At 45.4% G+C, this 23355-nt stretch overlaps 1 protein-coding gene across 2 annotated transcripts in view; it reads right to left on the reverse strand.

The window, feature by feature from the left end:
* Positions 1-21791, reverse strand: part of LOC137302456 (AP-1 complex subunit sigma-1A) — a 41312-nt gene extending 19521 nt beyond the window's left edge. Inside the window, exons 1-2 of one of the 2 annotated variants that reach the window (XM_067972141.1) lie at positions 21629-21791; positions 3389-3567 (exon numbers count right to left, since the gene is read on the reverse strand). In XM_067972141.1, coding sequence (XP_067828242.1) covers positions 3389-3567; positions 21629-21631 — 182 coding nt within the window. In that variant the 5' untranslated portion in view covers positions 21632-21791. Of the gene's footprint in view, positions 1-3388; positions 3568-19868; positions 20038-21628 lie in introns of those variants that run through there. The other variant, XM_067972142.1, reaches the window with a different exon arrangement.
* Between the last annotated feature and the right edge of the window lie 1564 nt (positions 21792-23355).

Here is a 23355-nt window from a genome sequence, read left to right on the forward strand (position 1 = left end):
TTAACAAACCCACACTGGAGGGAGTGAGGGGGAGGTTGGCAATCCAAAGGACAAGTACGAGCCGCTCCCACAAACCACCAGGTCAGTGTAGCTCACAGTGGGGAAGCAGGAGGATCAATCAATCCCATTTCCATTGAGTGCCTGTATGGTTATCCCGTCATGGATCGCCAGGCCCCCACCCCTCCAGCATTGGTTGACCTGCCCCACCTTAAAGAATAGCAAGTTTCTTGCTCTACTTGTCCTGAAATGAATCGGTGCCATTAGTATTTTAACCACCCTCCATTCCCCCTCGCAAATTGACACTGAGCCACATAAGCAGATATTAGGACAGGTGACCAAAAGCTTGGTCAAAGAGGTAGGTTTTAAGGAGGGTCTGAAAAAGGAGGAGAGGGGGGGGCGGAGAGGTTTTGGGAGGGAATTTCAGAGCTTAGGGCCTAGGCGGCTGAAGGCACGGCCGCCAATGGTAGATAAAAGGAAGTGGGCCGTGCATAAGAGGCCAGAATTGGAGGAGCGCAGAGATCTCGGAGGGTTGTAGGGCTGGAGGAGGTTACAGAGATAGGGAGGGGTGAGGCCATGGAGGGATCTGAAAACAAGGATGAGAATTTTAAAAGAAGGACCCTGCATTGACACTGTGACTTTAGGTCCTCAAAGTGCATCGCAACTGATGAATTATTTTTGCAGTAAAATCCCTGTTATGTAGGCAGCCACGGCAGCTGATTTGCAATAATCAGTTGGGATGGTGGTGGTTGAAGGACAAACGTTGGCTAGAACACCGGGACAAGACCCCTTCGAGTCCAATTCATCTTTTGCGTTCACTTGAACAGATGGAAGGGGCCTCGGTGTTTTTGATTTGTTCTTGGGATGTGGGTGACACTGGCTTAATTGCGTTTATTGCTCATCTCCTGAGGGCATTAAGAGTCAAACACATTGGGGCGGGACTGGGGTCACGCCCGGGCCCAGACCGGGCGAGGGCAGGACTGACCAACCTTCTAGAACTCTGAAGAACTAACAGACAGGATAAAGGAAATACAGTGGACATAACTTGTATGAATGTTCATAAAGCACGTGATAAGAAACCACGCATGAGACTTACAGCAAAGATAACGGCACAAATTAGGGAGAATATGGTTTCATGGACAGAGAGGTGGGTGGATGACAATAAGCATAGGCAGCGGTGAGAGGAAATGTATCAGACTGGTTGGGAAAGGTGAATGGTATTCCTCAGTGATCACTTTTAGGGCTGCTCTTATTTACTGTTTACATAAGTCATCTGGACTTGGGAATGGAGGGAACAATAACATCTGTCGGTGAGACCCAATTGGGGGAATCTAGTGAATTGTGAAGGGCTATAGATAGGCCAGCAGAATGGGCAGATAAGTGGCAGATGCAGTCTATTGGAGACAGATGTGAAGCCACGCACGTTGGAAATAAGTAGTAAAAGAAAATATTCCAGATAAAGAAAGAGAGAAGGAAAAAGAAAGGGGGAAGAAAGAAGGAAAAAAAGAAAAGAGAACTTGCATTTCTATAGCGTCTTTCACGACCACAGGGCGTCCTAAAGTGCATTACAGCCAACGAAGTACTTTTTAAAAGTGTGATCACTGATGAAATGTAGGAAACACGGCAGCCAATTTGCACACAGCAAGATCCCACAAACAGCAATGTGATAATCACCATATAATCTGTTTTAGTGATGTTGGTTTAGGGATAAATATTGTTCAGGACACTGGGTGAACTCCCCTGCTCTTCTCCCAATAGAGCCATGGGATCTTTTACATCCACCTGAGGGGGCAGACAGGGCCTCAGTTTAACGTTTCACCCGAAAGACGGCACCTCCGAGAGTGCAGCACTCCCTCAGTACTGCACTGGGAGGGACGGCCTAGATTTCGTGCTCAAGTTCCTGAAGTGGGACGTGAACCCACAAACTTCTAACTCAGAGGTGAGAGTGTTACCCACTGAGCCACGGCTGACACCTAAAAAGATCTTAAATGGAGTAGAGGAGCAGAGCGACCTGTGCAGACACACAGGCAGCGCAAGTAGATGAGGCCATGCAAAAGGCAAACTGAATCTTTGGTTTCGCACCTAGAGCACGAGAATACCAAAGTGCGGTGATAATGATGAACTTATGCCAGACTTTACAGTTAGGCTGCAGTTGGAGTAATGGGCACCCCATTACGTGAAGGATATCCAAACAATGGGAAAGGTTCAATAGGACATTACCAGGGACGATGGGCTTTTTAAAAAAATATATACACAAAGGATGCAGGAATCTAGAATTCTCTCCCCCAAAAGACTGTGGATGCTGAGGGTCAATTGGAGCTTTCAAGACTGAGATAGATAGATTTTTGTTGTGTAAGGGTATCAAGGGATACGGAGCACAGGCAGGTAAATTAAGGGATACGGAGCAGAGGTGCAGATCAGCCATGATGTAATTGAATGGCGGAGCAGGCTCGAGGGGCTGAATGGCCTACTCTTGTTCCTATGGTTACAGTTATAAAGAGAGACTTGAGAAGTTAGGGCTTATATATATTTAAGGATTGAGAAGGTTACAGGCTGACCTGATAAAGGTCTTCAAGACAAGGAATGGTCATGATGGACTCAACAGTGAAAGATTGTTTCAACAGACCAGCAAGACAATAACAAAAGAGCATAAATTTAATATAATCGCAGAAGGAATTAAGGGGTTAGACCAACAATTCTTCACACAGAGGTTAGTTCCAATGTGGAATTCTCTGTCGCAAACTGTTGCAGCAGAGTGCATGAGATTTGTTAAAAAGGGAATTAAATAGCAGCTTGAAAAAGAGGAATATTAAAGGGCATGGGGAGCGAGCAGGGTGGGATTTGACTAGGCGGCTCAGGCGAAGAACAAGTAGCGGTACGGATTTGACGGGCTGAATGGTCTTTTATGCTGTAAATAGGGATTTCTCAACCTGCGGATGTAGTGGGAGGGGGAAGCTGATAAAGGTGAAGAAATGGAAGCAGGAAAAGAAAAAAAAGAGGACATTTCGTACAATCCAATGGAACGAACGAAACCAGACACACCCGCAGGCTGCAAATATAAAGAGGACACACAGCGAGGCCTTTTTCTTGCAACTTTTAATAAAAAACACATTTGAATTGTAAGGTTCTCCCGGTCTCCTGGTGGAACCCCCAGGGAAATGGCATCAGACGTTTTTAGCCATTCCTGCGGGGGTTCAACTGGTCTCACTCCAAGGTTACGATGGCGAGACATGGAGACCCCTCACCACTGCTCCCCCCCTCCCTCCAGATCACAGGATAAACAGAAGGACAGAGCAACGACTTTCACACCAAGATTCCCGTCATCCCAGTTCCACTGAAACCCATTCAACCACAACCCCTTTAACCCGCCGATAAAAAGCAGCAGACGCACCTCTTGTAAACAATCTTCAGGTCCTTCCACTCCAGGAAGCTGCACATCTTGGGCTTGCGTCCCAGCACGATCTGCATCAGCTCCCGTCCGAGTTTCTTCTTCTCCTTCTCCGATATGGCGATGTACCACTTCTGCAGCCTCAGCTTGCCTTGACGGCTGAACAGCAGCATGAAGCGCATCTGCGGATCGAGAGGAGATCAGAGTGAGCCAACGATGGACTTCCCCCGGTGTCCTGGGCCAATATTTATCCCTCAACCAACATCACTAAAAAAAAATCTATCTGGTCATTATCACATCGCTACTTGTGGGATGTGTGCGAATTGGCTGCCGCGTCTCCCTACATTACAACAGTGACTACCCTTCAAGAGAACTTCCCTGGTGAAAAGCTTTGGGGTGTCCCGAGGTTGTAAAAGGCGCAATAGAAATTGCAAGTTCTTTGTTTTCAGTCAGCGGGGTATATAGCTGCCCAAGAAAGTACATAATCTGCAAGTCCTGCAAAGCAGTATGAACAGTAATTCTGTACTCTACCTCAACTCAAGACAGAATATAAATACTCATACAATTTAATAGCATAACTGCTTTATTTTGTTTATTCTCAGGATGTGAGCGTCACTGGCAAGACTGGCATTTATTGCCCATCACTAGTTGGTGTGGGACTGGAGGCAAGGGATATGGGGATCAGGCAGGAAAGTGGAGTTGGGGTTGAAGATCAGCCATGATCTTAATGAATGGCGGAGCAGGCTCGAGGGGCCGTATGGCCTACTCCTGCTCCGATTTCTTATGTCACATATAGGCCAGACGGGGTAAGGACGGCAAGTTTCCTTCCCTAAAGGACATTAGTGAACCAGTTGGGTTTATACGACAATCCGACAGCTTCGTGGTCACTTTTACTGATACCACCTTTTCATGTCCAGATTTTTAAAACCGAATTCAAATTCTCAAACTATTCTGCAGCGAGTGGCTCCCCTCCTGACTCCCCAAAGCTTCGCCACCACCTACAAGGCACAAGTCATGAGTTTGATGGAATACTCTTCACTCTTCTCCCCCACCCATCACCGGTGCACAGTGGCTGCAGTGTGTACTATCCGCAGGGTGCACTGCAGCAACTTGCCGAGGTTTCTTCGACAGCACCTCCCAAACCCGCGACCTCCACCACCTAGGAGGACAAGGGCAGCAGGTGCGTGGGAACACCACCACCTCCAAGTCACACAGCATCCCAACTTGGACGTATCCTTCATTGTCGCTGGGTCAAAATCATGGAACTACCGACCTAACAACACTGTGGGAGAACTATCACCGCACGGACAGAAGCGGTTCAAGAAGTCGGCTCACCACCACCTTCTCAAGGGCAACTAGGGGTGAACAATAAACGTGGACTCGATAGCGTCACCCATACCCCGAGAATGAAACAAACTCTCCATCAAGTGCAATGGGATAGCGATCGGGGCAGGAACCCAGGCTGATTAGCTAATTTAGTACAGTACTGAGGGAGTGCTGCACTGTTATTTGAGGTGTCAACCAAGGCACCAGCTACTTTTCCAGGTGGGTGTTAAAAGATCCCATGATCTATTTGAAGGAGAGCAGAGAGTTCCCCTCTAGTCCTGGCCAGCATTCCTCCTTCAACCACCACCACCAAAAAACTGATTAACTGGCCATTTATCTCATTTGGTATTTGTGGGATCGTGCTGTGCACAAGAATGGCTGCTGCATTTGCCTACATAACAGAATGGATTACGTTGTGCAGTTATTATGTGAAGCACTTTGGAATGTTTAAGAGTTTTTCTTTCAACTCAGTGCCGACCAGAGATTAAACGGAGGGCTTTCTGGACTGTATAGCTCAGTTACACATCAAAGGTGCAGAAACGCTTTTTATTTTAAAACACATATTATATATATATATAAAAATAAAAAGGATGTTTGAGCCACAATGAGATTTGGTTGGCATGGTGGAAATCTGGGCAAAATGCTCCAGCACTGACCAACTCTGCCAAACATCGCTCATAACATCACCTAATTGAGAGGTGCTAACTGGCCTTGTGAGGCTTAAGGCTTGTTGAGTTTATAGAATCATAGAGCACAGCAGGAGACCATTCGGCCCATCGTGTCCGTGCCGGCTCTTTGAAAGAGCTAAATTAGTCCCACTCCTCCTGATGCTCTTTCCCCATAGCCCTGCAAATTTCTTGTAAGTTCTTCTCTAGTTTTCTAAAGGTTTGGGCAACAAAGTTTGTGGCAGTGTGGGGACGGAATCACTGGTGCTGGCTCCCTTCCGTTCAAGCCCCAATTCCAGGATGCGAACACCTCAACCTAGACTGAGTGCAGTACTGAGGGAGTGCTGCACTGTCGGAGGTGCTGTCTTTCAGACGAGATGTTAAACGGAGGCCCCGTTTGCCCTCTCAGGTGGATGTAAAAGATTCCATGGCACTATTTGAAAAACAGGGAGTTCTCCCTGGGTGTCCTGGGCTAACATTCTTCCCTCAATCAATACCACCAAAAACAGATTAACTGGTCATTATCTCATAGCTTTTAGTGGGACTTTAGGGATTACAAATTGGCTGGCAGGTTTGTCCACAAAATGGCTATGAAGCACTTTGGGACATAGGTGGAACGTGAAAGACACTATATAAACATAAGTTCATTCTTTCATTGCCCGAGAGTTCAATGACAATTCGACCGACCAATTACCAGATTTATTGAATTCAATTTCACAACATGGCATTTGAACTCACAACCCCTGGGTTGATAGCCCAGTACTGTTACTGTTACACTACCGCATCCACAGAAGTAACGTGAAACCGCTGCTCTGCACAGAGAATCCAGCAAGAAACCAAAGAAAATAGAAAGAAGTTGCTCGATAAGCCTACTGGTGCTACAGGTCTCCACACATGTAATACAGAGCCATCCAGACTGGGAGCTTTCAGCTGCGTTTTCAAACCAAACAGCACTGTGTATACTCATATACAGGACTGAATCTAGGTCACTAAGGGTCGAGAGTAAGGGAGGCTGGTCTTTAGCACGTGTCAATGCGGCAGTTGGTTTGGCAGCTCAATCAGGGCCACATTCACCTGCTCCTCTGCTCACCTGCACGGATAGACTCACTCCCAGTCCTGGTCTCAGGTTCTCTCTCATTGATGGGCCAATTGGCTTTTGCTAATCCTGGATTGTCCTTATGTATTTTATCCATCTTCTACATCGAACATGTGCTGTACCTGCCCCTGTGCAGTGTAAAAGGAGCTTTAGTCTGTATCTAATCCATGCTGTACCTGCCCTGGGAGTGTTTGATGGGACAGTGCATCATAGTATGATCCAGCACAGAAGGAGGCCATTCAGCCAATCGTGCCCATGCTGGCTCTTTAGTAGAGCTATCCAAATAGACCCAGTCCCCAGCTCTTTTCCCATAGCCCTGTAAATTTTCTTTCCTTCAAGTATTTATCCCATTCCTTTTTGAAAGTTACTATTGAATCCGCTTCCACCGCCCTTTCAGGTAGCGCATTCCAGATCACAACAACTCGCTGTAAAAAAATGTTTTCTTATGTCGCCTCTGTTTCCTTTGCCAATCACCTTAAATCTGTATCCTCTGGTTACCGACCCTTCTGCCACTGGAAACAGTTTCTCCTTATTTACTCTATCAAAACTGTTCATGACCTTGATCACCTCTATCAAATCTCCTCTTAACCTTCTCTGCTCCAGGAGCAACCCCAGCTTCTCCCGTCTCTCCCCCATAACTGAAGTCCCTCATGCCTGGTACCATTCTAGTAAATCTCATCTGCACCCTCTCTAAAGCCTTCTCATCCTTCCTAAAGTGTGGTGCCCAGAACTGAACACATTACTCCAGCTGAGGCCTAACCAGTGTTTTATAAAGGTTTAGCATAACTTCCTTGCTTTTGTACTCTATGCCTCTTAATAAAGCCCAGGATCCCATATGTTTTTTTGAACAGCCTTCTCAACTTGTCCTGCCACCTTCAAAGATTTGTGTACATACACCCCCATGTCTCTCTGTTCCTGCACTCCCATTAAAGTGTTACCACTTCTGTGTTAAATTTCATCTGCCATGTGTCTGCCCATTTCACCTGTAGAGGGAGCTTTACTCTGTTCCTAACTTGTGCTGTACCTGCCCTGGGAGTGTTTGATGGGACAGTGAAGATGGAGTTTTACTCACCTTGACAAATAAATTTCAAAAAAGTAATTTAAAAAGACAGATATTGAGCACTTTGCTACATTATTCATAAAGATCTCAAAGTGCTTCAGAGAGCTGTGTTTATTTCTCATTGCAATGACTTGTGTGGGCAAACACAACTATTTTGCAAGATCCAACAAGTAGCAATGAGTTGAATGATGAGTTTATCTGCATTTAGTAATATTGCGCAAATTGGCTGCCTGGTTTCCTACATTACAACAGAGACTGCACTTCAAAAAGTACATCATTAGCTGCAAAGCGCTTTGGGATGTCCAGAGGTCGTGAAAAACATTATATAAATGCAAGTTCTTTCTTTATTGGTTGACGGAATGAATTTAAACAGGATCTGAAAAGCCCGAGATCAGCCCTTGCTACCCAGCTCATGAGAAGAAAAGAAAACAATCGCTGGGATCGATGAAAATTCAGCAGAAAATTCTTGGCCCAGTGACTGCTCAGCTGCCGTCAGAACCCAACAAGGGCAAAACCTGGTTGATCTGTAAAGCACGAGGCATTAATCTGGAGCCTTTCGCAAGCAAGTCTGTTTACAGGAGAAAGATTAATTTCCAGTATACTTATTTACTATTGAGGTAGACCATTAGTTTGGGGGAGGGGGGGGGGGCGGAAAGAGGATGAATGTCCTCCTCTAGGATTCTCAGGGTCAGTAGGTTTTAAATCAACTGGTGATACTTTAAACAAAACTGCCATGTGTTGCAGTTAAGTCACAAAGCACCTCAACCAGATCTAAGAACATAAGAAATAGGAGCAGGAGTAGGCCATAAGGCCCCTCCAGCCTGCTCCACCATTCAATCAGATCATGGCTGATCTTCGACCTCAACTCCAATTTCCTGCCCGATCCCCATATCCCTCGATTCCCTTAGATTCCAAAAATCTATCAATCGCAGCCTTGAATATACTCAACGACTGAGCATCCACAGCCCTCTGGGGTAGAGAATTCCAAAGATTCACAACCCTCTGAGCGAAGAAATTCCTCCGCATCTCGGTCTTAAATGGCCGACCCCTTATCCGGAGTCTATGCCCCCTAGTTCTAGACTCTCCAGCCAGGGGAAACAACCTCTCAGCAGCTACCCTGTCAAGTCCCCTCAGAATCTTATCTCTCTTTTTGGTTAGGGGCAGGGAGAGGGGGTGGGTAAATTGAGCATGCAGTTATTTCGCTACTCGTCCTACTAGATGGTGCTGAGCTGTGGTGGAAGTTAAATCAATTGTTGTGTTACCAATAAAAAGATTTTTAATTTAGCCAGCTTCCTCTTATGTTGCCTGAACACCTCAGATTGCATCACGCAACGAATTGTTCTTTGCTTTCTTGCAGCGACTGTTACATAGGCAAACGCGGCAACCATTCTGTGCCAGAAACACGTCCAAGCACCAATGGGACGAATGGCCGACATTTTCTGGCGTCGCTCGAGATTGAAGCATCGACAGGACACGTGGAGAATTCCCTGCTCCATCTGAACAGGCAGACGGGGCCTCGGTTTAAACTGTCTCACTCAAAGGACAGCACCTCCGACAGTGCAGCACTCCCTCAATACTGCACTGGAGTGTCGGCCTAGAATATGGGCTCAAGTCCTGGAGCAGGGTTTGAACCCACGTTGTTTTGACTCAGAGGTGAGAGCGAGGCCAACTGAAGTACCCAAATCTCGCTCAGAGACCAGGACACATACGGCCGGCCACCTTAAAGTAAGAACGAAACAAAGAATGTGCATTCATACAGCGCCTTTCATGACCTCAGGACATCCAAGAGCGCTTTACAGCCAATAAGGCACTTTTGAAGTATAGTCACTATTGTAATGTAGGGAAACGTGGCAGCTAATTTGCACACAGCAAGATCCCACAAACAGCAATGAACTAAATGACCAGATTATCTGTTTTAGTATTGCTGGTTGAGGGGTAAATATTGGCCAGGACACCGGGGAGAATTCCCATGCTCTTCTTCCCAGAGCAACATGGGATCTTTTAGATCCACCTGAGAGGGTTTGAAAGTATCGGTAGTGGATATTTTTTCCCCTATCCATTTGTTTCTGCCCATTTTCTCACCACCAAACAGATTATTTATGTGCGAATCAGCTACCGTGTTTGCCTACGTAACAGTGATTACACTTCAAAAATAATTACTCGGTTGTGAAGCAGAAATGCACAGTATTAATGCAGGGTCCTTCTTTATTGAATTTACCCTATATAACCAGCAGATTTCACCCACTAAGATTCATAAAATATTGGAGGACATTTTAAACTATTTACACGCTCATGGCGTCAGTGTTTTATGAGAGTTAGAGACTCGTGGTTAATCAGTAACATAGAGTTATTTATTAGTGGCGGAGTCCACTGATTCAGCACAATCAGGTGCCTTCACCTTCTGTCGCAATCCCAGGGTTGACATGCAAGGTTGCACCAAACCAACTCAGAACGGTCAAGTCCAAAAAGGCATGTTTGTGTGTGTCTCTCTCTCTCTCTTGCTAGGTTGCCTAGGTTGAAAGAAAAGCAGCCACAAACATTTGGTTTTATAAAATCCATCCTTCACCTGAGGTCAGAATGGGAAACTTCAGTCATCAGTTACAGTCAAGGTCGTTGGCTTGAACAAACTGAATCTTGGGTTCTCCTGAAGCACTGGCAATCCCATGTTATAGAAACAGAATTTTACTTATTCAGTCACTATACAACCACTGATTGTACATTTGTACTGTTCTGTGGTATTCCAGACAACTGACTCAGGTCCCTGCTCTGAGAGAGGCGCTTCAGAAAGAAGAACATCCACAACTGAGAAAAGGACATCCCAGCCATGCCCCCAATATTGCTTAATGGGAAAAAGGACATCTCACCACCCCCCCACCCCCCCAAACCCAATATTCCTGAATGAGAAAAGGACATCCCACCCATCCCCCAATATTCCTGAATGAGAAAGGCACATTCCACAGCCCCCCCGCCCCAATATTCTTTTCCATGTTCCCTACATTACAACAGTGACTACACTTCGAAAAAGTGCTTCATTGGCTGTAAAGTGCTTTGGGACGGCACTATATAAATGCAAGTTCTTTCTTTCTTTTACCTCCTACACCTTTGTACATTCTCTCAGATTGCATCACACAATGAATTGTTCTTTGTTTACTTGCAGCGACTGTTACATAGGCAAACGCGGCAACCATTCTGTGCCAGAAACATGTCCAAGCACCAATGGCCGACATTTTCTGGCGTCGCTCGAGATTGAAGCATAGACAGGACACGTGGAGAATTCCCTGCTCCATCTGAACAGGCAGACGGGGCCTCAGTTTAAACTGTCTCACTCAAAGGACGGCACCTCCGACAGTGCAGCACTCCCTCAATACTGCACTGGAGTGTCGGCCTAGAATTACATCAGCGCATGAAAACTGAACAAGTTCGCCTGAAACCCCTCTCTGTGCTATATTGGCTGAAGTGTTAACCTGCCCACCAAAATAGCAGTGACAGAGAAGCTCCAGACATGCGCACGCACTAATACGCACTGTAAATTCAGCAACGCCCAGCTCTGCTTCACCTCCCGACCATACTTTACATAGAATAGATTTACATAGAATTTACAGCACAGAAACTGGTCATTCAGCCCAACTGGTCTATGCCGGTGTTTATGCTCCACACGAGCCTCCTCTCACCCTATCAGCATATCCTTCAATTCCTTTCTCCCTCATGTGTTTATCTAGCTTCCCCTTAAATGCATCTATGCTATTCGCCTCAACTACTTGTGGTAGTGAGTTCCACATTCTAACTGCTCTCTGGGTAAAGAGGTTGCTCCTGAATTCCTTATTGGATTTACTGGTGACTATCTTACGTTATGACTCCTTTTCAACTTTCATTTGTTTTTTAAAAAATTCCTGAAGTTCAATATTTTATCTTCCACAAACCCACGCTTACTATTAATAGTAGAATGTCTGCTCTCCGTTCTGTTCAGAGTTGGAACCGTGCTGCCTTGAGAAGCATTGCATTGGCTCTTTCCTCTTCCGTTTCAAAGAGACTCTTTTCCCCCATTCTATTGGGAATTAGAGTAATTAATATACGTCGTAACTAGCACTCTGCCATTCCCTAGTGCATAGGTGACATGGAATTAATTTCCTTCCCCCTTGTGCCAGCAGTCACCACCAACTCTCAATTATTCATTTCTTACTGTGTTAGCTCAGCTTGCTGTCGCCTCTGAGTCAGAAGGCAGGACTTGAGCACACAATCCAGGCCAGCACTTCAGCGCCGTACCGAGGGAGGGCTGCACTGTCAGAGGTACCGCACTTTGGATGTAGCATTAAATCAATGCCCTGTTCAAGTAGATGTCAAGGACCCAGTGGCACTATTCAAAGACGAGCAGCTGCCCTTTCCTGCACCAACACTATCAAAATGCAGATTCATAAGTCATTTACCTCATTACCTTGTGTGGGACCTTGCCATGGGCAATTTTCACTTTTCGAAGTAGAGCAGGGAAGTTCTCCCTGGTGTCCAAGCCAACATGCATCCCTCAACCATCATTTAAAACAGATTATTTGGTCATTTATTTCATTGCTGTTTGTGGGACCTTGCTGTGTGCAAATTGGCTGCCGCGTTTCCTACATTACAACAGTGACTACACTTCAAAAAAGTACTTCATTGGCTGTAAAGCATTACCTTTCTAATTAACACACTGCCCATATAATTAAAACATTTAATGTGAAATACTTGGGAGGTTTTTCTGGGAGATGCTTTAGGCACAATACAAATAGAGTCTTTCTTTTACTGAACGAATGGAAAACTGTCAACTCCAGACCCCCTCTCACTACAACAAAATGCATTTATATAAAAGTGTCTTTAATGTAGAAAAACGTCCCAAGGTACTTCACGGAGGCAGAATCAGACCGCATCACTAGACACTCAACCTCCTAAATTTCTCGAGTATTTTATGGCAGTCAATGAAACTCGCGCTCAACCCAGTTTTAGCCAGGTCCCTGTTGGGCCAATTATACCAACCGTCAAAATCTACGCATAACCAGTCCAGGACCAGGCCCCCCATTTCTTGCACTCCTTGTAACAGCCCAAGGACTGTGTGTCAATATTAGTCTCCAGTGATTAGAATATTGATTTTATTTCCTCTTCACACCTTACATCATACGCAAGTACTTGAGATCTATTTCCGATCAGTCGCCCGTTAATGCTTTTTCTCTTTCGCCACCAACCCCCTCCCCATTTCTAATTTTACACAGATTTAGGTCTAATTTTCTAGCACTTTGCTTCTCCAGTTTATTAGATAATTTATTAGATTAAGCAGTTTTTGTATTATCCAAAACCCATCCCGATGACAGTCCATTCTCTCCAATCACAAGTTGGACCCAAACATCCCACTCAATTTTATTCCTCAGCATCAGAAATATCAAACAAGACACTAAGGTTGAGAATAATCAGGTCCATCCCGAGTAGGGGCTGGAATCGGAGGCAAGGGCACTGAGTCTCTGGGAAGAATCAAAAAGGATGGCTTCGGTCTTAAAAAGTGTAAAGTTGGAGTACGTTCCAGCTCATTAACAAGCAACAAAACAGTGCGGTTACAGGCATGGAATCGAAGGTGAAGATGGGCATCAGCATTTGTATGGAGGCCAACCCCAAGCTAATGGATGATGGCATCAAGGGCAATTGGCAGATGAGCCAAAGGATAGGGCATTAGGGCACACCCTATGACCAGAGGAGAGGCAGGAAGGATGAAAGAGGAGGAGGAGGAGGTGCTTGAATGAGGAAGAGGTGCCAGAGGAGCACGTGAACAGGCTGAGATGACACCTTGAGAGGGAGAAAAAAAGGCATGCTAGCAATGGAACAAGTAGCTCAATACCTGGGGAACTGCACCCATGAACCAGCAGCTTCGGGAGAAGACTGGAGGCAAACCAACAGGAAAGTGTCCGTTCCTCAGCTAAATCACAAAGGCCTGTTTTCCTGCCATCTCTTCCCTTTTACTTGAGGGAGATACACTTTACAACTGATCAAGGTGAGGGATGCTAGCTCTGGGGAATCAAACTCTTCCACTTTTAGCCGATGGTGTCAGCATCATGTTGTTCCACATCGGGCATCTAATCAACACTGCAGTTCCTGTGCTTTACATAGTGCCTTTAACACAGAAAACGTCCCAAGGCTCTTTACAGGTGCGTTATCAAACAAAATTTGACATTGAGCCACATAAGAAGACATTAGGTCAGGTGATCAAAAAGTTTGTCAAAGAGGTAGGTTTTAAGGAACGTCTTAAAGGAGGAGAGAGGGGCAGAGGAGTTTAGGGAGGAAATTCCAGAGCTTAGGGCCTAGGCAGCTGAGGCACGGTGGCCAATGGTGGAGTGATTAAAATCGGGGATGTGCAAGAGGCCAGAATTGGAGGAGCTTAGAGATCTCTGAGGGTTATAGGGCTGGAGGAGGTTACAGAGATGGGGAGTGGTGAGGCCATGGAGGGATTTGAAAACAAGGATGAGAATTTTAAAATCAAGGCGATGTAGATGCAGAGGGGGATGAAAATAGAGCAATGCTAGGTTCTCGGCACTCGAATCCTTGACCTTGACAGACACTAAACTCGCTCAGACATCTAAACTTTTTAAGTGTCTGACCCCATTGTTAAATGCCTCAAGGACCGAGCAGTATGTAACTGGGACAGAGACACTATTTCTGGCTGTAGAGCACTTTGATTTATTTCTACCATCATTTATAGCTTGATTGAGGAGTTTTTCACTTTACAGAGGCCGTCTGATTCACTCTCGTGATGGCTCAGAAATGTAAATGTACCGTCCTGTGCGGTGCAAAGCTCAGCAGACCAGGAAGGTCTTGGGTACGACCTCCTGGTCGTGCTGAGTTAGTTGGTCATAGCTCGGGTGATGTTACAGGCTCTACAATTGACCACAGGCTCCCTGGGCTAAGGGAAAAGAAGTCCCACGTTTTTACTGAACAGCGGATTTGGGTCTCTTGGAGCTTGCCTGATCTCCTGTGAGGATTTTGAAGAGAATTTTTCGCTGCAGGTCTCTATATTTTTTGCTTCTCCCAGTAGGTTGGGCGGGAGTGATGTTGGTTGAGGGATAAATATAGGCCTGGGCACCAGGGAGAATTCCCCTGCTCTTCTTTGAATAGTGCCATGGGATCTTTTACATCCACCCGAGAGGCAGACGGGGCCCCCGGATTAACGCCTCATCCGAAAGACAACACCTCCGAGAGTGCAGCACTCCTTGCAAGTCGTTATATGAATGCAAATTCTTTCTTTTACCCATGGGCCAGAGCAGCCCTGCAAACAGTGTAATTGTTCTTCCTTAACCCCAGGATACTATTGACGCAGTTAATGCAAATCAAATTCAAAATCAAACTTCACTCCCCTTTTAAAAAAATGTGGCTCTGCTGGAAACTTGGAATCAGTTTCTGTCGCAGTGTCATCTCTCTGCAAGCCCTATATTAGGAGTCTTACAACACCAGGTTATAGTCCAACAGTTTTATTGGAATCACAAGCTTTTGGAGCTTTCCTCCTTCATCAGGTGAGGAAGGAGGAAAGCTCCGAAAGCTTGTGATTCCAATAGAGCTGTTGGACTATAACCTGGTGTTGTAAGACTCCTTAGATTTGTCCACCCCAGTCCATCACCGGCATCTCCACATCATAGCCTATATTACACAAACTAGAAGATTAAGGGGTGATTTGATCGAAGTTTTCAAGATATTAAGGGGAACTGATAGTAGTTTCTCTCTATCTACTCTTCCGCTGGTTGGGGAGTCTAGGACTAGGGGACACAGCCTAAAAGTTAGAGCCAGCACTTTCAGGGGTGAAGTTAGGAAACACCTCTACACGCAAAGGGTGGTAGAAGTTTGGAACTCTCTTCTGCAAGTGGCAGCTGATGCTAGCACAATTGTTAATTTTAAATCTGAGATCGATAGATTTTTGTTAAACAAAGGTATGAAGGGATATGGGGCTACGGAGGGTAGATGGAGTTAGGTCACAGGTCAGCCATGGTCTCAATGAATGGCGGAACAGGCTCGAGGGGCTAAATGGCCTACTCCTGTTCCTACGGTGAATTTTAGAATGATTTTTGCGAGACCTGGAGACGGCCACTGCCGCCCTGGGACTTCCCTCCCCCACCAATCCGATCTCCCCCGAACATACCTAGCTGGCGGCCAGAGTAGCCTCAATTCAGCTAGCTGCATCTGGACGGCTGTTTGGCATCCCGCGGCTCGCCAGCCCAATGTAAAGCCTCTTCACTTCAAGTGCGGGCGACCAAAACTCAAAATCAACCCCAGGGAGTGCTGTGTTGTTTAAAAGCCTTTGCTTGAGACATTAAACTGAAGCCCCATTCGGTTAGATGTTAAAGATCCCATGGCATTATTCAACAGGGCATTCTCCTCGTGTCCTGCCAAACATTCCTCCTTCAACCAACACCATCAAAAACAAATGAACTGGTCACTGCAGTTTGTGGGATCTTGCTGTATACAAAATGCCTTCTGTATTTACCCACTTGACAGAAACGTACACATCCCTTATGAAGCGCTTCGGGATGTATCGTAGACATTATAAGCTGCTATATAAATTGCAACCTCATTTTAAGTCAGAGCTTAAGTGTACCTTTTCTGTGATTAAAACCTACCTCACTGACCAAGCTTTTGGTCACCTGTCCTAGTATCTCCTCGTGTGGCTCGGTGCCAAATTTTGTTTGATAATCGCTCCTGTGAAGCGCCTTGGGGCGTTTTACTACGTTAAAGGCGCTGTATAAATGCAAGTTGTTGTTCGTACGCCCTCACCTGTAACTTGATCTCAACCCAGCCTGCCGTTCACTAGTCAGAGAGCAGTAATCTCCTTTCTTTGAAAAACACATTGACTATACGAACAGCTTGTAGTATTAAATATATTAAATTTTGGTGAACCCAAAATATTAATTTCGTCAGTCAGGCCTACAGAACAAGAGGGAATACGTAGAAAATAAGTTTAAAACCAGCCTTAGGGGAAGAAAAAAAGTTTTTCCTCAAAAGGTGATAAATATAGAATACCACAGAGGTAGTGGAAATCTGGAACTCTCTCCCCCAAACAGCTGCTGTGGCTACGGGTCAAATGAAAATTTCAAAACCGAGATTGATAGATTTTTATTAGGCAAGGGGATTAAGGGTTACGGATCCAAGGTGGATAAATGGAGTTAAGATGCAGATCAGCCATGATCTAATTGAATGGCGGAACAGGCTTGAGGAGCTAAATGGCCCACTCCTGTTCCTATGTTGAATCTTACGGTGCAAAAGAGGCCATTCGGCCCATCGAGTCTGTGCTGGCATATTTGCCATCATCTAACAGGCAAGGTGGTGGAATCAAAGAGCGGGGTGTTCAAGGTGCTGTTGGGTGGTTGGCTGGGTGATTTGAAACAACAGAGGGTCAAGCTCGATGGGCTGAATGGCCTTTTCACGCCCTTGAATTAAAAAAAATATATATATAAATGTTCTTAATTTAACTGTGAGCATGTCACAAATGAGTAAATCCATCGAGGTGCGATTACTTCAATTATACTCATTTTAGTTGCTTTTATTTTGACACTTTTTTTAAAAAAAACGTAGCATTTTAACAAGGGAGTTAAAGGTTATAGTAGTTGGATGGGAAAGTAGGGTTGAGGTCACAATCAGATCAGCCATGATCTTATCAAATGGCAGAGCAGGCTCGAGGGGCCAAATGGCCCACTCCTGCTCTTAATTCGTATGTTCGTATTTAGATTTTTGATTGGCTGAGAAAAGTGTCCTGAGGCAGAGGTACAGTGGAAGTTACTTCCACCTCCAAGATGGACAATACAATCAGGAGAAAGCAGCAATTCATGGCGAGGAGTTTGCTTTTTAGAATTAAAAAAAATTGGATAGATTATATTAAGTAGAGAAATAAAATTGCTTGAAAAGGAAAGAATGGAACAAAAAGCAAAGACATCAAGAAACGTAGAAACAGAAATTAGGAGCAGGAGTAGGCCATTCGGCCCTTCGAGCCTGCTCCGCCATTCAATATGATCATGGCTGATCCTCTATCTCAATACCATATTCCCGCTCTCTCCCTATACCCCTTGATGCCTTGAGCTGAAGCTCGATAAGCACATGAGGGAGAAAGGAATAAAAGGATATGCTGATAGGGTGAGATAAAGAGGGGTGGGAGGAGGCTCGTACGGAGCATATGCACCGGCATAGGCCAGTTGGGCCGAATGGCCTGTTTCTGTGAAGCAGATTCTATGTAAAGTGAGAAGAACCAGTGCTTAATCCAATTATAATTGTTTCTCCGAGTGTTTTAATTGTTTCAGGGTAATTACTGTAATAAAGCTTCTCCTGACATTTGGGTTGTTGCTACTGAATTATCTTTCACTTTAATGTGCATGGGCTGAAAACGTATGAAACTAGCCAGCCCAGGGAGACAGTCATTTCCCTGGACCTGCTGTCATTCTCTGGGTTGAAAAGGCAGTAAAAAACAGCTAGGTGCTACTGACGTTTATGAACTATTCAAGCCTTGATCTACAACATCAGGGCTACTAACCTGAACCACTGGCTTTCATTTCTCTGCCAGCAACCCCAGTATTCTTCACAGAACGAAGGGCCCGAAACTAATTACAAAACACATCGATTGGGAAATTATGCAGCTGGAGGTGGTATGCAGCTGGAGGTTGAAGCAGATGCCAACATCTGACCAAAAATGATAATAGGTGAGAACTTGCTGCTTTCGACATCTTGTTTTATTTCAATTGCTCCTCTCCAGTGCAGACTCTCGTTGGGTACCGTTCCAAAGTCATCGCCAACTCTCTGGTCCCTTGCCCAGGTGGTTTGTTTCATACAATGACTCCTAGACAACTGTTGGCAGAGGCTACTGCCTGGTATGAGGAAAGACTTGAGAAACTGGGGGTGTTTTTGTTAGAACAGAGAGATTACAGGGTTGATTTGATAAGAGGTTTTTAAAATTATAAAGGGGTAGGGAAAAGTCAATAAGATTGTTTTCAGTGATTGAGGGAGTCTAGAACAAGGGGACATAGATACCAGATTAAATGTAATAGATTTACAACAGAGTGAAGGAGAAGCTTTTTTTTTTAAAAAAAGAGTTGAGGTTGCAGAACGTGAGATCTTGCTGTACACAAATTGTTTCCGACATTACAACAGTGACTACACTTTGAAAGTGCTTTGGCTTAGAATGAGGGAATTTAGACAAGATTAAATATAACAGATTTAGGACAGATAGCTGGAGAAACTTGTTTACGCAGAGGGTTGAGGCTGTGGAATGCACTACCAGAGTTAGTGATTGAAGCAGAGACCACGTCAGCATTTAAGAACAGGTCAGATAGGTGGTTGAAGGAAAGGGGGATAAAGGGATATGGGAGCAGGAAGGGCACATGGGATGAGGATACTGCTCGAGTGGAGGATAAACACCAACATGGACTGGTTGGGCCGAAGGGCCTGTTTCTGAGCTGTAATTCTATGTAAATTCTACCATAAAAGGCTTTACATTAGAGCCTGATCCCGTACTTATGACATCAACACATGCATGCTGTCTTCAGAGGATCACTAAGATTTATCCCTCCTCCTAGTCCAGGAGTGCTGAGGCCAATCATAATGCCCCAAATCATACATCGACACATAAACTAGGCTAGCTATTCGACTGGGGGGGGGGGGGGGGGGGGGGGGGGGAGAGAAGGGAAAAGAGAAGACAGAACGAATCAATCACAGCTGACCGGGATTTTTTTTAAAAATTCACACACACTTTCTAGGAGGAGTCACTTGGTATCAATACTGCATGACGGTTAATTGTTCTAATCAAAGTGGCCAGTTGTGATCCGATAATCAGAAGTTGGGCTTCTATCCAAAAAGAAACTATGCTCGCGACATGTCCACAGAAAAAAATGTTTTACCCGAGGGGACAGCAGAAACAAAGCTGGAATTTTTTGATTCTGCTGCAGCAGATAAAATGAGATCCAGTGAAAGACATTTCCTAATGCACAGAGTGATGAGCAATCCCAAAAGAATTCAGAAGTAAAACGTTGCACAATTGGAAATCCAGAACCAATTGCTCATGACAAACCAACCGAACCAGTCACAACAGAATCAAAGAGCCACAGAGGGAGGCCATTCGGCCCATCGCACCTGTGAACTTTGAAAGAGCTCTCCAATTAGTCCCATTTCCCCCCCCCTCCCTCCCTCTTTCCCCAGCACCCTGGAAATTTTTCCTTTGTGAGTATTTATCCAATTCCCTTTTGAAAATGACTATTCAATCTGCTTCCACCACCCTTTCAGGCAGCGCATTCCAGATCAGAACAATTCGCTGCGTAAAAAATTTCTCATCTCCCCGATGGTGCTTTCGCCAATTACCTTAAATCTGTGCTCTTTGGTTGCCGATCCTCTCCCCACACTGCCTGTGGAAGCAGTTTCTCCTTACTTACTCTATCAAAACCCTTAATAATTTAGAACACCTCTATTAAATTTCCCCTTAAACTTCTCTGCTCTAAGGAGAATAATCCCAGCTTCTCCAATCTCGCCCCAGAACTGAAGTCCCAATAAAAAAAAGCTCAAAATGAACCCACTGTTGGATAATCAACAGTCCCTAGTTAAACATTTGTTTTGTGGATAGGATACAGACAAAGGCGGCCCAATTCTGGGAAAAGATTTCCATATTACAGAAGATTTAAAAAAACTGCAGCAAGGCTTAAGAGAATGGAAAACATGGCTGAGCAGCTGAAACAAGAGAATCTTATTTCTGAAGTAAAAATTAAGGTTATGTAAAATTGTTTCACAGCAGTCGAGTTAACTGTGCTACAAAAAAATGTATTAATTGATTCTATTAAAGTGAAGGGATAAAGAAAAGGAACACCTGACCACTTTCTCTCCCGAGCTCAGAGACAACGAGGCCAACATCATCTAACTTAACACAACTGCTCAACAGAACCCAAACTTACATGTCTCAGTGCCACATAACAATGCAGTTACTCACTGGTCCATCATAGGAGCCAGTATAATGGAAAGAACTTGCAAATTTATAACACCTTTCACAACCTCAGGATGTTCCAAAGCACTTTACAGCCAATTAAGTACGTTTTTGAAGTGTAGTCACTGTTGTGATGTAGGAAATGCAGCAGCACTGCAAGGTCCCACAAACAGCAATGAGATAATTACCAGACCATCTGTTTTTAGGTGTTGGCTGAGGGATAAATATTGGCCAGGATTCAGGAGAGAACTCCCCTGCTCGTCTTCAAATAGTGCAGTGGGATCATTCTACATCTACCCGAGAGGGTAGACAGGGCTTCGGTTTTACATCTTATCCAAGAGACGGCATCTCCGACAGTGCAGCACTCCCACAGTACTGCACTGGAGTTTCAGTCTGGATTATGTGCTCAACTCTCTGGAATGTGGCTTGAACCCTGACTTTCTGTCTCAGAGGCGATAATACCAGATAACTCATTGGGAATATGTAAATAGGTCACAACATCTTTAGATCTTTGCGCTATATCAGGATCTTCATTACTTCCCCATGGTAAGGGTTCCTAAACTCAATAGGAACACCACATATATAAAAAAAAGGAAGTTATATAATACAGGTTTGATCAAATCTGAAATTATATTATGGCACATGTTGATACAACAACTTAATATCTATATTCAGATGGCATTCACCTGCCTTCTGTTCTAGACTTTGGGAAAAACTCCACACCTTTTTAAGACCAACCCCCACTAACCTGATGAGGTCTCGCCCACCACCCCCAGCATTCTTTGATTGATTGACCGGCGGAATGACCAGTTGGAAGCGCAAATCAATGAGGGGGCGGGAGGAATTGCTGCCCATTTGCCCTCTCGGGTCAAAATGAATAGCTTCAAAATATTACTTCTGTTTTTAAAACATTGAATTTTAAGAAAAAGGTAAATAATTCCTGAGGTGTTTTGGGGAGGTGGAAAGGATTAATTTAAGACGAGTGTAATAAGGACACCTGGTGACGTCGCGCGCCCTTACCTGGGGCTCAGGTGAGCAGAAGCCGGAAAGAAGCGAGACGTCGATGACATTATTAATTGCCGGCTCTCTCTATTTATTTATTTATTTACCCTCCCCCCCAGATGTTTAAGGAGCCCAGTTCCCTTACCATGTCGGCGGTTTTTTTTTTTGCGAGCTGCAGTCCACCTCCTACCGTTCCGCAGTTGATCCTTTTCCGCGAAACTTCCCCACCCGCAGCTGCTCCCGCCGCCGCCGCCGTTGCTGTCACTCAGCCATCAGCGCAACGATCTCTTCACTCAAACACGCACACACACACATGCGCATGCGTCACACCAACCCCGAGCTCGGCTCGGCTCGGGTCTTTCCGACCCAACCGCCACCTGCAGCGAGTGAGATTTTGAACCGCGCATGCGTCACACCAATCCCTCCAAGCTCGGCTCCCTTGCCTTGCCTGGCCGTCCGCCCGCCCGCCTTTTCGGGTCTTTCCGGCCGCTGTCGGCTCTTTCCGCCCCGCTCATCCTCGGCGAAGGAGGGAGACGGTGGGTGCTGGCCGCGCAATGCGCATGCGCCCGAGACCGGGCGGCTCCTGTTCGGCGGCAACGGTTGCCATGGCAACGGAGGTGAGCAGGCCCGAGATGGAGGGACGCGGTTCTTATTCTCAAAATGAAACTCAGGGTTTTGTAATTTTTTTTTGGTGGTGGTGGGGGGGGGGTCGTTTTCAATTCCACCCCCTCATTCATTCTCCTCTCATGAAGGCGCTGACCCTTGCTGGGGTGGGTATATGTGATATGTACTCCAATGGGCATAGGGTTGTAAACCTCCCGGTTTGGTCGACAGTCTACCGGAATGGCAGATTGATCTCCCGGCCGCTGCCCCTAGCAACCCGGGAGAAAACGAATGCTTGCGCACTCTTATTTCTCGGACTGCCTGCAGAAAGTAACAACGGCAGGGGTATGAATATGACTGAACTGGGGCTCTTTTCTCTAGAAAAGAGAAGACTGAGGGGGTGACCGGATCGAGGTCTTTAAAATTATGATGGGGTTTGATAGGGTCGAGGTAGAGATGTTTCCACTTGTGGGGCAGACCAAAACTAGGGGCCATAAATATAAGATTGTCACTAATAAATCCAATAAAAAACTCAGGAAAAACTTCTTTACCCAGAGAGTGGTGAGAATGTGGAACTTGCTACCACATGGAGTAATTGAGGGGAATAGCATAGCTGCATTTAAGGGGAAGCTAGATAAACACATGAGGAAGAAAGGAATAGAATGATATGCTGATAGGGTTAGTGGGAGGAGGCTCAGGTGGAGCATAAACGCCGGCATAGACTAGTTGGGCCGAATGTCCTGTTTCTGTACTGTTAATTCTGTGTAATACTTTATCCCCGAGCAGATGAGGCTGGTGTGGGTCTACCTGCCCAATGGCCTGCACCTGGACAGACCATTCCTGAACCTCACCAAGGCGTTGCTGACCTCCCCGTGGCTCGGAGACAAGAGGGAATTCCTGGGGCTGGCCTTCCATTTGAAATTTAAAAGGTCCTACTCAATCTACATGATAAAAGAATCTGAATCATTGAGTTTCAGCTCCTGACAAACAATATGAACGCTTTGGATCAAAGAAAGGTCAGCAACACACCTCTTAAAGGGACACTGTAGATATAAATAGCCTAGTATTTAAAGGGGAATTCTTTTTCCCCAATATAATAATCCTCCTTGTCGGGCATTTTTGTTTGTTTTTCCCCTCCCCTCCTCTCCTGAAGTCACTGAGTCTCGCTGAGGTACGTTTCCCCTGGCACCAGTGGTGTCCCCCAGGGATCTGTAACTGGGGCCTCAGCTTTTCACCATACTTAGCAATGACTTAGATGAAGGAACAGAG

The sequence above is a fragment of the Heptranchias perlo genome, chromosome 35 (assembly GCF_035084215.1).
Source record: "Heptranchias perlo isolate sHepPer1 chromosome 35, sHepPer1.hap1, whole genome shotgun sequence".
In the NCBI taxonomy this organism is placed as follows: domain Eukaryota; kingdom Metazoa; phylum Chordata; class Chondrichthyes; order Hexanchiformes; family Hexanchidae; genus Heptranchias; species Heptranchias perlo.